Source organism: Gossypium hirsutum, chromosome D03 (genome assembly GCF_007990345.1).
Source record: "Gossypium hirsutum isolate 1008001.06 chromosome D03, Gossypium_hirsutum_v2.1, whole genome shotgun sequence".
Classification (NCBI taxonomy): Eukaryota; Viridiplantae; Streptophyta; class Magnoliopsida; order Malvales; family Malvaceae; genus Gossypium; species Gossypium hirsutum.
Genome location: NC_053439.1, coordinates 45,174,207 through 45,192,635, shown reverse-complemented (window position 1 = coordinate 45,192,635; position 18,429 = coordinate 45,174,207). Strand labels below are relative to the sequence as shown.

Below are 18,429 nucleotides of genomic sequence, written 5' to 3'. Positions count from 1 at the left end.
GATCATCTTTGCTCCTTTTTTGTTCTTTGGACAATCTTTTGCAAAGTGACCTTTTTTGTTGCAGATGTAACACCTCGTGAATTTTCCTTTTTTGGAAAATTTCTTCTTTTTGAGGTATCTCCATCGGTATTTTCTTTTGGGAATTGATCTTGAAAACTTTCTTTCCTTTCAGAAATGCTTCTTCTTTGTGGGACAATAACATGATTTGTCTTCCTTGCCACATTTAATTTTGAGGTGTGAGACAGTACAGGCTTTGTCTATCCTTGTGTCACCATGAAGATAATCCTTGAAAACTTTACTTCTGTTGCAAATGTTTTCAAGGGCAATAAATGTTTCTTGCTGGATTTCACCCATGGTCAAATTGAGGATGTTTTTGTTTTGCCTGTAAAGATTTTGATTCATCGCAGCTTGGATAGGGTCTGGAAGGGATGCAACAACGGCTTGTTTCAGACTTGGTTCTGATCCAAGGGCATAAAAGAGCTTCATCATAGCATAAAAATGCTTAGATAAGTCTTTTTTCTAGTAGGAGCAACATTTCCGTTTGAAGAATTCTCGTCTCTTGAGTGTCAGCAGATCATCAGGATTACCAATAAAATAACTATGGATAATCCTTATAGCTTGAGAAAAATCTGTTAATACTAAGAATTGTAGTTGATCTGGTTGAGCTACTGAATTCCACCAATCCTTTAACATTCCTGTGAATCTTGATACAAATTCAGTCAGGATGTTATAATGGCTTTCTTCTATCAGCTTTCTGGTGTAAAGCATTGAGTGGAATTCTTGTAATCTTTCTGGCCATCTATTGATTGGAATATCGTCCAAAGTGAAAACCATCTTTGTTGAAAAAACATGTGGTGCTAATCTCGCATTTGATAGTTCTCCTGTTTCAGTCATTAGCTCTTATTCAGATACTTCTTCAACTTTTACACCAAGGGTGGCCATTACATCTGGTAACTCTTCTCTGTTTTCAGTGGTTCTTTCTTCTGAGAGATCGTTGGATTCATCATCAGGTGATTCTGAATTATCAAGACTTTCTGATTCTTCTGAGGAGAATACTGATTCTTCTGGAAAATCTGGTACTGGAGTTTTTTCTGATTGTTGGCGGAGAACAGATATCTTTGGCAAGATATTATGACTATAATCCCTTAAAAACCTAGTTAAAGGATTAGAGTATTTTTTTGTCATTTTGCATCATTAATGACTTAGATGTCTGTTTTGGTGGTGGAGATGTTGGTGGTGAAGAGAATTGACTTTCTTCATCATCTTGTTTCTCCACTGGTCTTTTTCCTCTCGCCTTCTCCTTTTTTCTTTTTTCTTCTGTAGCCTTTCTTTTTTATTCTTCCTTTTGTGCCTTGATCTGTTGATACAAATCATTGATTGAGGCCTTCTTTTTTGGCTCAGGTGGAGGAAAAATAAGCGGTTGTGTCCCAGTCGATCGAGGGCTGTCAAACTGTCTTATGGATGGAAAAAGTTCAATTTCATTTCTTGATGGTTGTGGTGGTGGCAGCTTTCCATTTTCTTTCAGATACTTGATCTGTTCTTTAAGATTCTGAATTTCTTTTTCTCTCTGTACAAGATGAGAGAATAAATCCTGTCCTGGGGCAGCTGGTTCATGAGCGACTTCTTTAAGCCTTTTTTGAAACAGCTTTATGATATTTTTGATCATCTCAGCATTTTCATCAGTTGTTCTTTCAATCTTTGAAACTTTGTTGTCAATCTGCATAACCTTATGATCAATCTTCTTGATTGCAGCGTTCTGGGATAGGGCATTTTCTGTCTGCCAATTCAAAGTGGCTTCTGCTGCTGCTATCTTGACTTGTTTTCCTTCTGCATCTGTTTGGAGTTTTGAAAAAAATTTTGGAACATGAAGATATTCATTTTTTGTGAACTCTTCAAGTGGTGGAAATTCTTGATCATAGGAAGAAGTTCTTGTGTACATCCGAACTTCTGGGATTGTCTGAATAGGTATTGTTGCTGGAGTTGTAATAATTTTTTGTTCTTCTTGATTCCCTGTCATGAATTGATCATTTTTCTGGATCCATTTATTGATTCTTTTGTAGCATGGTTGCTTCAAGGGTTTAGCTAACCATTTTTGGTCTGGATCTGCTTTTGGAGGAGATGGTGGAGGCATCCGTGGTTGATGTTGGACTTTAGGAGGCTGTGGCCTTTTTGCAGAATAATCTACAAGATAGACAAATTTGCCATTATATTCTCCTAAAGGGCCAATGTTTGGGTCTCCATTCATCCATCTTTCATAGAAATTTGACTGCGTTGGTTTTTTGCCATTTCTTTTTCTTCGGGTGAGTTTAATGTCTTCATCAAGTTCTTCAAAGACATCATTTTTGCATCCTTCACAGGAACAGTTGATATCCCAAGGACAATGTCCTGAGGGATCTTTAAAGCAATATAAAGGTTTCCCATCAGACTGAAAGCTTTGAATAAGTGCTACTTCTGGTCCTGGTATTGTTTCCTCCGGTGTTACTGGTTGTAACATCATTTGTGTGGTAAAAACAGGTGGAGTCGGGAGTTGCTTTAAATGACTGTGGTCAAATCTGATTTCACTGGTTCCATCAGCTTTTGTGATAATCTGGCTTTTGGTAGATCTACTCGGCTGATTGTGTTGATGGATCTGCTCGTAATTGGTTACCCATTTTTTTGGAAGAAGTTTTAAAAGCTCTTGCTTGGGTATCTGCTTAGGTACATGAATACAATGAGGCTCTTCTCTTGTATTGACAGAAATGAGAAGCGAATCATCAGATCCTTGATTGGTCAACTTAAATGCATGATCTTGAACCCTATACACTATCTGATAATGTAGGGTTGCTGAGACTGCTGATTCAACCATCTCTACACCAACTATCTGGATTTGTACTTTCAGTGTATCTAGCAGATTAGGATCTTGTAGTGACATGGTAAAGTTGGGGAAAAATTTTACCATAGCCATTCCTGAACTCAACGTTGCTTCAACAGTTCCAATACAAGCATCTTGGTAACGCTTATACCTTGAATCAAGGAGGGCTATTCTGGATATAACAGGTTTCCCTGAAGTTCCATGATAATTAAGCGCCAGTTGTACTGCTCCAAAATGAATATGAGAGTAACCATGTTGGCACCATTCCTGAGGGAAATGAGATGGGATTTCCAGTGTGATAAATTGTTCTTCTTGTCCTCCATAAATAAGATGTTTATCAAATTTAGAGGACTGGACATATTCTTTAACAGCTTTTCTTCTAGTGGTAATAAGAGACTTGATACTTTTTATAGGTGAAAAGGAAGGCTTTTGATAGGTAGAGTATGGATTTACAAGAGGAAGATTAGTAGCTTGAACTTTTTCTTCTTCTGTGAAGTATTCAACTTCATACAAAGAAGAAATCTTTTTTGTAGAATGGAATTTAAAAGGTGATTTTGGGAGAGAGAGAGGTGTTTTGCTAGTAGATAATTGAGAAGAGGTTTCCATATATGAGAATTTTTCTTTTCCTTTCTGAGTCTGGATTTTTAATGAAAGAAAATCTAAGTTACTGGCTCTGATACCATTACGGGCAGGTGAGTAAGAAGTTGGGATATCTGAGATTAATAGTTCATAACAGCAGGTATGCAAAGCCAAAACACAGGCCTTTTCCTCTTTTACGGCCATCAACAAGGCTCTGCCTTTTAGCTGTTAATCACCATTAATTCAGACTACTTCAAACTCAACTGGACTTAATGATATCTTTTATCTTAAGTTTAATTTCTGATGTGCAGGATCCATAGTATGGCAAGCACAGAGCATACTCTTAAACTCATGAGAGATTTTCTTTCAAAAATATTTCATATCCATGGAGGAAAAGATTAGAGAGGTTTAGAAAGACAAATTTTTATAAGTACACTAATATTTTATTTCTGGTCGTAATAGTTCTCTTTTTTTACAATTGGAGTTCTTTCATCCTTATATAGGTATGAAAAGTTATACGAGCAGATAGATAGGAATCTGCTTTACAAACATACTAATTACAGACAGGACTTAAAGGAAAGTAAAGGACATGACTCAGCAGATAGATAGGAATCTTATCCTGATGTCTCGGATTCTGACCCAATAGTGCCATAATCTGTGTCAATGTCAGATGTGATGTTGAGCTCTATTATTTTCCTTTTCTTTTCTTCACGTGCTTCATAACATTTGAGCTCCAGCTGTTCAATTCGTGTTTCGAGATCATCTGGTGGTATCACATCATTGTCAGTAAAAGGGGCTTTTGCTTTTAAATTTTGGCTTGATTCTGTTGTTTCATGAATATCTTTCCAGGCAACTATTTCTTGAAGATCTTGAAAATATTGAATAACTTGGCTGCAATGCATAGGATAATCTTGAGACCATTCTTTAGGATCTGGTATATTTGTCCAATATTCTTGAAGGGCTTGTCTCAACTGGCATATTTCTGAAGGGATAATCCTGTTAATCTGACATAAATATTTTTGTAAATTCTTAATATCAAAAGGATTTTCATATACCTCATCAAAATATGTTTTGTGGATCCATGTGCTGGGTAAGGCAGCAAGCTGTGTAGCTGGTCCATGTTGCATGAAGTATTGAGGTTTGTAAAAAATGATTACGATCCATTGGACACGTGTGTTTTTGAGAAACTCAAACATGAGCATATCTTGCCATTGTTCCAAAGGATGGAACCATTTTAGAAATGTAGCCAGATTTATCATTTCAGTGGCTTCTTCATTATTGATTGCCAATGTCAAGAAATGTTGGAGATCATGGATAAAAAACTCAATTCCTATATGAAAGAGATGAGTTAAATACCACAACATCCATTTTAATTCTTCTGGGAATTCACCAAACTGGAATTTGATTGGGTTTTTGAAAGGGTATTCAGGATGAAGTCCTAAAGGTTTAAGAAATAATCCCCCAAAATTCCTAAAGAGGTTTAATTGGTAGGAAAACATCATATTCATAGCTTCTTTATGAAAACTTTTCTCGAGGATTAAACTCAAAACTTCAGGAGGATGATCAGGATGAGTGTTTGGTTTACAAGGAATGGAGAATGGTGATGGTGGTGGCTGTTGTTTCTATTTTCCTTTTTTCTTTGAAGATGATGGTTGAAACATGAACACTTCAACAGGTTTTGGATTCGAAACATGGGTGGTTTCAGGTAATCTGGTTAGGATGTCAGCGATAACATTATCCTTACCTTTAATAAGAATGACATCAAAGGAGAATCTAGAGAACCATTCTGCCCAGCGGAGAAGTTGTGGATGAGGAACTTCTTTCTATTTGAACTTTATCATTTTTGGAAAAGATAACATATCCATTTCAACAAGGAAATGATATCCTGTTAGATGAAACTGGAATTTGGTAATTCCATATTTCACTGCAAGGATTTCCTTGAAAGTAGAGTGATAATGGATTTCTGCATCTGAGAACCTTCCACTTTTATATCCACAAAGTCTTCTTTTTCCATTGTCTTCTTCAAAGAGAATTGCTCCCTAGTATTTATCACTTGCGTCTGTTTGCAAAATTCGTTTCTCATTGGAAGGAATTTGTAATGGTGGCAGGTGGGCTGCCTTTTCTTTCAATTGTCTAATGGCTTTTATCTGTTTGGACTTCCAGGGCGGTGAATCTTTCTTTAGCATCTTCCTTAAAAAATTTGTTAATTTTGCTATCTTGGGAATAAAATCCCTGAGATAATTAACAATTCCAAGAAATTACTGAACTTGTTTCTGAGAAAGATTGCTATCTGGAAATTTTTTCAGTTCTTCGGCAATGTTTGGACTCGGTTGATATTTCCCATTTTTGATGATCATTAATGAAGAAGTCAGTGACAAGTTCCTACCTTTCAAGAGGCTACGACAAAAGGACCCACATAATCCCTATTTATTTATATTGCATGTTGAGGGCTTTTCTACCATTCTTAATGAGGCTAGGGGTGTAAATGAACAGAACGTTTGATGAACTGTTCGTGAACCGTTCGTATAATGTTCGTTTATTAAGCTAAATAAACGAGCATGAACAAAATTTTTATGTTCGTTTAATAAACAAACAAACACAAATAGATGTATGTTCGATTCGTTTATGTTCACGAACAAGCTCGTTTATTGACTCATTTATTTATTAATGATTTTCTTATAAAAATTCCATTAGCATATATTAATAAAATTATCTTAAAACTCGTTTATTGTTCTATTAGTATATATTAATAAAATTATCTTGGTTTGTATTTTTTTCATTTATAATATAATTATTAATATTTATATTTGACTATTTTATATCTAAATAATATATGTGTGTGTATGTATTTATTGTTTGTTTGTTTATTATTTATTAACATTGCTCGTGAACATGTTCAATTAAGTTAAATGAACATGTTTGTGAACATTAAACAAACGAACATGAACATACATAATTTTAAATAAATGAACATGAACAAAAATTTGAAATTCTTAAAGAACACAAACTGAACACGAACAAGCTTAAAAATAAACAAACGAACATGGACAAAGGTTTTTCATTCAAGCTCGGTTCATTTACAGCCCTAAATGAGGCTAGTAGATCTGGTTTGATAAAAAAGGCTTGGATTGGAATAGGAAGGTTGGCAATCAACCATCTGTTTTTTGCGAATGATTGCATACTGTTCAGAGATGCTTCAATTATTGGTGCAAAGATAATACGACAAATTATTACAGAGTACGAAAATGCTTTTGGCCAAAAGGTTAACTATGATAAATCCCTAATTTATGTCAGTTTGAATATGGAAAGTTCAATTAGGGACCTCATAGGTGGTGTTTCGGGAGTATAAGTGTCGACTAATCCGGAGAAATACCTAGGTTTACCTACGATGGTTGGCAGACGTAAGAAAGAGGCCTTTCACCATTATCTGAATCGATTTAGCAAGAAAGTTGAATGTTGTAGTATAAGATATCTATCTATGGGTAGCAAAGAGGTGTTTATTAAGGCGATACTACAAGCTATACCTCTATATACAATGCAATGTTTTCTTCTACCTAAAATTATGTGTAGTAAACTGGAAAACATTCTCAACAAATTTTGGTGGGGAAACAACAAATCATCTAATGGTATTCATTGGAGTACATGGCATTCACTCTATTTACCGAAAGTTTGTGGAGGATTAAGTTTTCGTGATTTGACTAAGTTTAACGATGCTTTGCTAGCCAAACAATGTTAGCGTATTTTATCTAATCCATTGAGTTTGTTGGCACAAGTAATGAAAGTCAGGTATTACCTGGATTTAGAATTTATGAATGTTCAGTTAAGTGCTTACCCATCATTTACCTAGAGAAGTATTTTGAGTGCTCGGGGTTTAATCAAAAAGGGAGTCGGTTGGAGAATTGGCATAAGTGAGAATATAAATATCTGGAATGATTCTTGAATCCCTGGACCTGGAAATGAAAGAATACAGGTTCAGAACATAGATATCAGGTACACAAAAGTATCAAAATTAATTAATCATAATTCCAATACCTGGGTAGAAGAAAGAGTGAGACTCTTTTTTTATGAAGACCATGTAGAGAGAATCCTATGTACTCCACTTGCCCAATCAAAGCCAATAGACAAATTGGTGTGGAGACATGAAGGTTTTGGTGAATATTCTTCTAAGAGTGGTTACAGGCTTCTGCTAGACGAAGAGTTACAAAACAAGGGTCTACGTTCTACAGCCATGCCTAATTTAGTTACAACATTCTACATTAATTTGTGGGCACTACAGCTCTGAACAAAAATCAAGATTGAAGTATAGAGATTCGCAAAAAATTATCAACCAACTTTTGATAATTTACAACGCAGAAAACTACAAGTTAAAAATGTCTGTCCCTTGTGCAATTCAGCTGAAGAATCTATTGACCATTTGTTACGACATTGCTCTGTTTCCAAGAAAGTTCTAGACTCATTGAATGTTACGACTATCCTTACCTCACATAATTCAGATTATAAAACATGGTTAGCAGAGGTTTTCATGCAACCTAACACAAGATTAGAGAAGTTATTGGTGATATCTTACTGGGCAATTTGGTTTGGCATGCATGAAATAAGCTTGCTCATGAAGGTGTTAGATAATTAGTGCAGGGTTTGACAGTGTTTATTAAGGCACACCTAGTAGAGCTAGAGGCTCTGGGTGAACTAAATCCATCAGTTTTTTTACCTAAACAGGAGAAATGTGTACCACCAGGTTCTGACAGTATTAAACTTAATTTTGATGCATCTTTTAGCCCTAATACAAAAACTTCTATCTCAAGAGTACTGGCTATAAATTCTTCAGGTCTTATTATGGTTGCATGTACTTACCCCCACCATGGTGTTACTGATGCCTTCATTGCCGAAGCACGGGCGTATGAGTAGGCCATCATCTTTGCGGCTGAGTTAGGATTTTGATCAGTACAGATGGAGGGCAATTCACTTACTGTCACTGGGAAATTGAATTCTCCTACATTAGACAAGTCTATCATTAGCCCGATTGTTCAAGATATTAAGGCAAAATTGGGGATATTTGCAAAAGTCACCTTTTGTTTTGCTGGAAGACAAGCCAACATCATTGCTCACGCACTGGCTGGAGAAGGTTGTCGATTCTCGATCTAGCCGTACTGGATAGAGAAAGCGTCATTTATGGTGGAACGGGCAGCCAAAAGAGACTTGCAACAATGGTTTCATCAGAATTAATCTGCACCTGACTGCTTTGGAATTTGGAGATTTTCTAATCTTTTACCTCCAACTGGTTCCTAAAGCACTTCTCTCTCTTTTGATATCAACGGTTTGTTCACACACTAGAATTTTAAAACTTGGATTGGAGAGAGGTTTTTGACTGGTTTTCATCGGTTTAGGAGGAAAGCAAGGAAAGAGTTTTGTGTTTTTTTTTTTTCAGATGGTAACCTTTCCTTATCTGTTGGTTGCCTTTTCAAATCTTGGACAATGTATTGAGGGGCCTGAGGGTTCTTTATTTGTCTTATGGTTTAGTGGGTTGGTGCATTAAACCGACACCATCTTTCCTTGCCTTTAATTAATGGAAACAGATTTCTTTTTTGTTAAAAAACTAAATCAAATCAATATTTCTTGTAAAAAAAAACTACACAAAAATAAAAATCTTTTATAACATTACACTTATCTCTAAATTTTTCTTCTCCCCTCTCTTTATGAGGTCCTTCACTCCTAAGTTTTCTTTGGTTTTTTAGCTTCCTATGAGCAACCACTCAACCTCCGGGTTTGGCACCACTCACATTTTTATTTCAATTTTTTTCTTTTTTTTTATTTATGTCATTCAGCATAATGATTTCAAGATCTAGCCTCCTTTCTAACGGTTTGTGATCGTTGGTGAGAGGTTGTTGTCTATTTGCTCCATAGGTTCTCCCATGTTTGGTTGTTTATCCCTCTTGTCTTTGGTAAGGCCTTGCCTTTGACAAACTTTGCTTCTTCTTTGGCACTTTTTTGAAGTCTCATCGATTATGACCAGCTGTCACGGTGTCATTGCACAAGATCTGCTTGTGGTGGTTGTGTTGCCAGTGCTTGGCTTTGGCTTCTCCTCCATTTGGTGTCCTTGTCGATCCTGTGGTGGTTGTCAACGTCTTTTTTAAGGTTTCACAGTGGCATTGCTTCCACTAGAGGCATGCCCAATTACAGTAACCTTTGTTTCTCGGAGCATTTTTCCTCTCTTCCCCATGCATGACAGAAGCGTTCTACTAAGGTTCTTTGAGAACCTATTTGTTTAGTTGGGCTCAACTCATGGGCTTTGTATTGGTTGGTAACTTGTTTTTTTATGAATGAATCTCATCACTTTGGGCGTCCAATGCTATAACATCGCTACTCCAAGTTTAGGGCTTTTTTTCTTCGGGGCAAAAAGATGAAGCATTAAAGCTCAAATTAGTTTGTTGATGGGCTTTAGAGTCCTCCATTTTCGTACCAAAAAGAAAGGCATATATTCCGCTGGAAACTCATCAAAAGAGGGGAATCCATGTGCCTGTCACCCTTCAACCCTTGAATTAAAATACAAATAAATCCATAATCGGAAAAAGGAGGACTGAGTTGCTTGTTCAGTTTACAATGGCGAAATTCAGACAACATGTGACTTTGTGGCAACCTCGGGAGTTGCTCCAAGATCCATTATTCAAATTCCCTTACTTGCCTGGAATCTCGCTCTCCATTTCGCTTTTTTCACGCTCATTCCACTACGCATTTAAAGTTTTATACTTCAAACTTGTCTTTCTCCATACTTTTGGATCTCTCATTTTTCTTCCCCTTTGCGTGCCATTTCAAAAGAGTTTTTCACATTCAGTTTTCACGTCTTTTGCATGTTCCTTTGCCTCTGTCGGTTCAGTTTCCTCTTTCATTTCCAACGCCTTTGATTGGACTCTCATCCTTTCATTTTTCCCCCTCTATAACCTTTCAGGGTGGGAGGTTACTGAATTTGAAGCTTGAAGGGAACCAATCAAATTGGTAACTTCTTCAAATTCTTGGGTTATGTTTAAATTTTTTGAATTTTGTTTTTATGTTTGCCAAATGTTTGATAAAATCTTGGCATTGCTGACAAGGGTTTTCAATTGAATTGACTATATTGCTTTAAATTTCCCTTAGTGGTAAATTTTTTTCTTTTTTTGGGATGGTCAAAATTAGAGTGACAAAAGCAGGGCAACTTCTTGTTTCTCAAATTCACTACTTATGAATCTGAATATGGATAGAGATAACAATATAATTTGCTTCGAAAGCTTCTACGTGGCATTATTGCTTCATTGAAGTTGTCTACTAGCTTGTTTTCATGCTTTAGAAATTAGAATTCTCACTTCCTTGGCAAGTTCTCATTTGAAGTTTTGGCAATGGCAATTTGGAGCTGATAGTTCCAAATCTCATGTTTCTTTTTTCTCATATGCAGGTCAGTGACATGTCGAGTATCAAATTAGATGAGGTTGTTTGCCGTGATTCTGAGGAATCAGAATTAAGCTCTTGGAATGAGAAAGCGACTTCAGATGAAAAGGTTAATAGAGTATATGAGATCCTAAATGGCATCCATAAGCAAGGGCAGAGGTCACTTGGCAGTATCACCCCAAATGTTGAGAATGGAACACTGACTGATAGGTAGATTTACCAACAAGTTTCGACTTCTAACGGTTTATTTTTCATTCATCTCTATGAGTTCTATCTTTTTATGTGTGCTTCGTTGTAATGTATGTTTGTTTTATGAATTTGATTTCAATACGAATCTAATTTATATACACTACATGTCCAAGCTTGAAAGACAAGAAATTGGCTGGTTATGAATTGCACAACAATGAGATGAGCCAATGATCACAGTTGATATACTCCTTGTCCTATTGTCTTTGAATATTTTAAACTTCGATTACCTCTGCTTGACAAAGAATTTTGATCGGAGATCAAGTTGTTGCTTTTTCCATATTTAAAATTTTGAGTTTCTGGATTTCTCCTAATGTATATACAGTACTAAACTACTAACTAATTTGTTTGCATTCATGTTGTATAAAGTAATATGATCATACAGAACTATATGATCAAATTTTCCACTTTAAAAGTGAGTTTTGTCGGGTCAATTTGATGTATATATCGCTCTTTCATCAGGTTATTTAAAGGGAATAAAGCAGCAATTGGTGACAGTTTCAATCTTCCATTTGATCGGAGTGAAAAACATGCACATGTAATTGGAAGAAGATCTGGACCTCTTATATCCGGAACAGCATACTGCATTTCTTCGTGCAGCATGATATTACTGAATAAAGTTGTTCTCTCAAGTTATAATTTTAATGCAGGAATATCATTGATGTTTTATCAGGTATGTAACTACACCTCAATAGCTTTATAGCATTTGAAGTAAGCAAAATGTCTTGTCATGAGTATCATAAGCAAGTTTCTCTCAGCTGTATTATGTCTTTAAAATGAAACTGAAAAGCATGCAGAATTCTTAGCATCTTTGAACATTAGTCCTATCTGTGACCACCTTTCAATGCCTCATTTTATGCGAACTGTTAAAAATTTGTGAGGGTGGAAGTTCATTCTTTTTCCTGTATTGCACTGCAGAATCTGATAAGTTGTGTAGTTGTTGCCATATTGGGACTGTGTGGAGCAGTTTCAGTCGAAAAGCTGAATTGGAAGCTGATCAGGGTTTGGCTCCCTGTAAATATAATCTTTGTTGGCATGCTTGTGTCGGGAATGTATAGGTATGTTACAGACTGCACCTCCAGCGCATTCCTCGTATATTATTTACTCAAAAAGTGAAGCTAAGTGGACTCCAACTCTCAATTTTCTGTGTTTTTCATTTCAGTTTGAAATACATAAATATAGCAATGGTGACCATCCTAAAGAACATGACGAATATTTTAACAGCAATTGGAGAATATTATGTTTTCCGAAAGCATCAAAATCAGAAAGTGTGGACGGCAATGTTTATGATGGTAAATTTACTACTTGTGGTTATCTGATTCAGGAAAACTAATTCTCTACTTCTGTATGTAACTGTATGCTACTGTCTCCCGAAATTGTTTGCTTCTCTTGTTCATGGAGCAGGAACCACCTTGAGTACTGATTTGTTCTCAGAATCTTAAAAGTTAATAATGGGAAAATATCCAGTTAGAAGTAAAAAAAAATTTCTTTTTCAGCAGTTCTTACTGTTGATTTTGTTTGGGGAACACAAATCAAAGTCAAAACACTTCAACAAATATGAACTCCCCCTGAAAAAAGTCACTCTCTCACAGTGATGAATGCAAATTTTCCCTTTTTTCAAAACTTTTAAAATTTTGATTACAAAGACTGTCATTTTGCTGCAGATTATCTCTGCTGTCAGTGGTGGTATTACAGATCTCTCATTTGATGCCAAAGGGTATACATGGCAGATTTTGAATTGCATCTTAACAGCTGCCTATTCGGTATGCCTTGAATATTTTCTTTATTTAGTCAACTCATGATTTTGAGATCTGTCATCTCTAGCTTAGACTATGGGAAGTATGGTTTTTGTGCAGATCTATTTGTACTTTTATGATTACCTAATGAGCTACATTTGCAATTTGTGACAGCTTACTTTGCGGCTTGTCATGGATAAAGCTAAGCAGGCAACCAAATCAGGATCACTTAATAACATGTCCATGGTTTTACTGAATAATTTGTTGTCTCTGCCCTTTGCAATCTTCTTGATTTTCGTTTTGAATGAATGGGAATATGTAATAACTACGTGCGTAAACACCTTAAATTACAGTTTGTCACAGTTATATAAGTTCTCCGTCATGGAAATATCATCTTTCGCATTCTGACATTGCCGTTTTGATTTTCCAGCAATGTGATTAAATTGCCACTGTTTTGGGTTGTTGCAACAGCTAGTGGGTTGCTTGGACTTGCCATTAGCTTCACATCCATGTGGTTTTTGCATCAAACTGGACCAACCACTTACAGGTATTTAGTTTTGTGAATGATTAAACTCGATAGTGTTACACAGCTACTCCTCGAAAGGCCTATGCCTCTTACTTATTGTTAGAAAGAGTGGCTCTTGGAAATTTATGAACCACTGATAATCTTTATGCTCGTATATATAATTAGATATCAATCTACTTTCAGGGAACATTTGTGTACTTTGTTAACAAAGCAAATAAGTGCTATCTGTGTTAATCCATTCTTCTAGCAGAGATTTCTTTTCGAGTAATGCTTGATATGGAGTACATTATAGTTTTCATATTACTTGTGTCTATAGATGTCGTAGTACATTAGTCTCCAATTCCCATGCTGCTCTAATCTTTTTAATCATGTATTGTGCAGTATATCCTTCGTTCGTGCCTGAATGTGATGACTACATGACAATAACACTGACATCATATCCTTGTTTCACAGTCTTGTAGGTTCCTTGAACAAGGTTCCCATCTCTATAGCCGGACTCATGCTGTTCAAAGTTCCACTCAGTGTACCAAACATGTTCAGCATACTTTTTGGTAATGAAATGACTTGACCCCGCATTTACTATGAACAAAATGCCTACACTCAGATTTTCATCTTGTGTTCGATCAATGCATGCTTCTTCCAGGTTTATTTGCTGGAATATTGTTTGCCAGAGCCAAAATGTCATGATCCAAGAACAGGACAATGCGCAGACAAGATATAGTAAACATTGCTTCTCCTTGTGTAAGGATCATCAATGTCTGGGGAAAAGAAACACAAAAGATTACATAAAACTTTTCAAAGTTCTAGGAAACAAAATTTGATTGCAATATGAAGGATTAAGTACATAATACCACTGCCTTAAAAATACAACTTCCTATACACAACTCGGAAAGGTCATTAGTCAACAGAATAATTGCATGTTTTGCATTCTTTTTTTCTTTTTGAGGAAACAACCTAGCGAAAAGGATTGTATGTAATTCCCTTGATATGTAGCTGTAACTGTATTATTTTTCTCGTAAAACTTCTTTCCCTTGTTTTGGGTATTGATAGACATACAAATGCAAGCAAAAGAGGAGCTGTCAAGTTGTTAGCTTGATTCTCTACGTTTGTAAAATTGTTTAATTTTAAAGCTTTTAATTCCAAATATTTTAGTTTCATTTTGCTTTTGTACATATGTGTATACAGATGGCTGGATTACTTCTTCCCCCTCTTTGGTACTTTTGAAGGGAATGAAAGAGAGAAGGGCGTGGGTCAGTACTCAGTACTAAGAGGATAGATATGGGATTGTTTTACACCTGTAAATTTGGACTAAAACTCGAAAACCTATATCGATCAATTTGAACTAAAAAATATGGTCTGAGTAAATTATTATAATGACCCAGACTTTTAAACTCAAACCGCGTAAATCCAAAACAACTTAAATCCGAATTGAATAAACCTAGATTTATTCGATACAAAATCAAACTGACAAGCCGAAGAAGAATTTACCTGTTTAGATTATATTTTTTAGTAAGTAGGAGAAGAGAAGCTAAGTATCACCATCACTGCAGTATTGTCTGATTGTGTTTGGCAGGAGGGGGAATGGAGGAAAAACAAAAGGAAAGAGTTTCCTTCCAATATTAATTGATTTGGTAGGTGTTGGGTGGATGATGTTTTTGAGCAGAGAATAACAAAGAAACGACAATAACAACGTTACAGCCTCACCCTCCTCCTACGGGTTAATTCAGTGATTTGAATGTACACAATTGCATGTGCATGTGCATGTGCCTGGCCTTAATCTCAATTTGTCACCTTTTTTACTTCAAATCAAAATCAACACCAAAAGGGTTGTGGAGGTTCTATTTGTTTTTGTCTACTTGACTACTTTAATGGTACCAGTGTTTGGGTTAACATCAATCAGCATTTATATAACTATTTTAAGCTATGTTACCATAATTTCAAGTAAATAACAATAAAATAAGAAACTTTTCAAAATAAATTATCTTATTAAATTAGAATTTTAATCCAAGTTAAAATGCCAAATTTTATAGCTTTTAGATTTTGCAAATGTAATGTTGGCTCCTAGCTATTATTCCTTAACACCCATTAGAATGCATAGCATTATATACTTCAATTTGTAATGTTTACATTTGTACGTGATTTTATTATCTAAAATATGATTTTTATATTTAAAGTATTATTGATATTGGATATCAGCAAGGGTAACATACAAAGAGATGGTGGTGGTGACAAGAAGGTTAATTCATCTGTGATAGGCAAAAAGCCAAAATTCTTATAGGAGGAAAAGTAGAAACAGGAGATGAGGAGAATGAGTAGGAGGACATGTGCTGTTGTAATCTAGGGTTACTAAGAAAGAGGAAGGACACCTCTCTATGTCGTGCCCTAGGATATTTATATGCGAGGCGTGTCCTTCCTAGCTACATTATGTCACCAAAAATCTCAGGATAAGGTTCCTTGTCGTGTATAGCTCCAGTGGTGGAGCCAGAAAATTTTTTGGGGGTCCGAAATTAAATTGTATATTTTTACGATGGTAAAAATATAATTTCACTATTTTAATAATCTATATCTTTATAATTTTTAAAGGACTAAATCAATTTTTTTATCATTTTGAGGGGTCAAAGTGTAATTTTACCATTACTAATTTAAAATTTTATAAATTATAAATAGCCTAAATGAAAATTTTTATTTTAGGGGGGTCGAGGCCCTTGCCAGTCCCCTAACTCCGTCACTGTACGGCTCTGATATTCCATTTAATGAGGTAGTACGAGGTTGTTAGACCTCAGTTGTCCCATAGAGGGTTCAACTGAGTAGCTAAGGATGGATGATCTCCCCACAAGTGGTAAGGGGCATGCGAATGGCTGGTCATTGAGTAGCCATTTGGACAATATAAGGCGGAGGGCCATTTGTATTTGTCTCTCTAGTTGCTTCCCAAATTCTCACTTGCCCTAGTCAAGATAGGAGTATAACAAGTATAATTTGGGCACCTAAGACCTAAAAATTATGGTGGTAGGAGTATTACGAAGGAAATTTTCTTTTTAGTATTTTTATTATAATTTGTTTATATATTTTATTTATTATAATATTAATAAATTTGGATATAATTTAAATATATGTTTTTTACATTATAACATCATATCAAAAATATACATTTTATTCCCCAAATATAAGGCTATGTTACCTTTTGAATTGTTGTTAAATCAATATGAAATGGAGAAAACGAAGTAAAATAAAAAATGGTTGAAATGAAATAAATCAAACTCTAATCAAGGGCTTAGTGCTTAAGTGTGCCATCTTTTGAAAAAGAAAGGTTACCCAATTGTTTAGTTTGAAAGCAAACCTTTGAACTAAAATTTAAAATGTTGGAATCATTAAGCCAACCACACTTTCTCTTTGGAAACGTAGCTCAAGCGAGTAGACAAGGATTTAGACCCCTTGGTTAAATAGACCGATAATGATTGTAATTCTTCCCAATTATTTAAATGTTCAATTTAACACTTATTTAAATATTTTTTTTTACTTTCAACCTTTATACTTTAAATTTTTTATTTTAATCCATAAAATTGAATTTCTGATTGTAGGGATAAACTTGATTAAACAACAAACAAAGTGAATAAAATAAAAATAAAAAAGATCAAACACGCAATTTTTAGGGCAAAATACAAAAAAAAAGTCCCTTTTTTTAAATTACTGAAATGGGCCAGGTAAAAAATTAATTACCAGAATGGCCCTATTTCCCCAAAAACGCTTCCACGTCAGCGCGTTGTCAGGTGACGAAGCAGGAAAACGCTTCCTCAAGAAAGCGCTTTGTCCACGCGTGATAAGTAGCAACGGCTACTTTTTTTACCGTTGGTGACCCCCCAACGGTCAAAAAAAACTATAAAACCCCCTTTCATTTTTTCACACCTAAATCCTTTCTCTCAATTTCTCTCCAATATTCTCTCAAATTCCTCTCAATTTCCTTTCAAATTTCTCTCAAATTCCTCTCAATTTTCTCTCAATTTCCTCTTTAAAAAACCTTTAATTTTTTTAATTATTTTAAAAAAAGCTTTAATTTTATTTTTTTGAATTTTTTTAAATCATAAAAATTTGATCGTGTTAGTAATGGCCGGAGAATTAATTCGTCTCGATAACAAGCACATATCCGTCGACAAATGAAAATGGTAAGTGTTAAATTTAACTTTTAAATATTATTTAAGATTTTTTTGATTTATGCAATTTTAAATAATTTTTATTTTATTAGAAATTTCTTATAATTTTTAAATAATTTTTATTTTATTATTTCTTATAAAAGTCTGTAGATCGGATACTGCAATGCTATATCTGTAATATGCATGGTCCTCAATCACCGTTGGTAGAGAATTACCTGCGGGAAGCGGGTTTTTGGCACGTGGCGACCGTAGGCCGGGGATGCAAGTTGGACCCGAAACTCATCAGTGCGTTGATTGAGAGGTGGAGACCCGAGACGCACACATTCCATCTTTCATGTGGAGAATGCACTATCAATTTAGAAGATGTAAATTTACAATTGGGATTGCTGGTGGACAGGTACGCAGTCACTGGGTCTGTTCAATCTGGTGATTGGGGAGCGGTATGCTACGAGCTTTTGGGCGATATTTCGGACAATATTAACGGAGGTCGGATCGAGATGGGCTGGTTACGAGACACATTCCCGGAGCCGGATGATGATTCTACCGAACTGGAAAGAATCTAATCTGCTCGAGCATACATTCTTAGATAATTGGAGGTTATCTGATGCCGGACTTGTCACGGAACCTTGTACATCTAAGATGGCTGCTGAAACTCGTTGATTTTAAAGCAGATGGTGAATTTAGTTGGGGGTCTGCCGTGTTGGCAACATTGTACCTGGAGATGTGCGAAGTGAGGCGACCGAATAAAGTGAAAATCGGAGGTTGCCTATCACTACTGCAGTCATGGGTACGGTTTTGCTTTCTATTTTTACATCCTCGAGTGGACCACCCGTATACATTCCCACTCATAACGAGGTAAATTTTATATTAGATTTTACAATTATTACGTAGATTTAAAATATAACCGAATGCTAAAAATTTATTTGA

General features: G+C 35.5%; 1 protein-coding gene across 1 annotated transcript; it reads left to right on the top strand.

The window, feature by feature from the left end:
• Positions 1-9,052: 9,052 nt before the first annotated feature.
• Positions 9,053-14,511, top strand: LOC107928739 (GDP-mannose transporter GONST2). The gene is made up of 10 exons (XM_016859995.2): positions 9,053-10,420; positions 10,854-11,056; positions 11,555-11,765; positions 12,011-12,150; positions 12,255-12,384; positions 12,757-12,855; positions 13,003-13,157; positions 13,259-13,375; positions 13,808-13,905; positions 13,998-14,511. Exons 2-10 carry the CDS (start codon positions 10,863-10,865, stop codon positions 14,039-14,041), a joined length of 1,188 nt encoding a protein of 395 aa, XP_016715484.1. The 5' UTR covers positions 9,053-10,420; positions 10,854-10,862; the 3' UTR covers positions 14,042-14,511.
• The last annotated feature ends 3,918 nt before the right edge of the window (positions 14,512-18,429 follow it).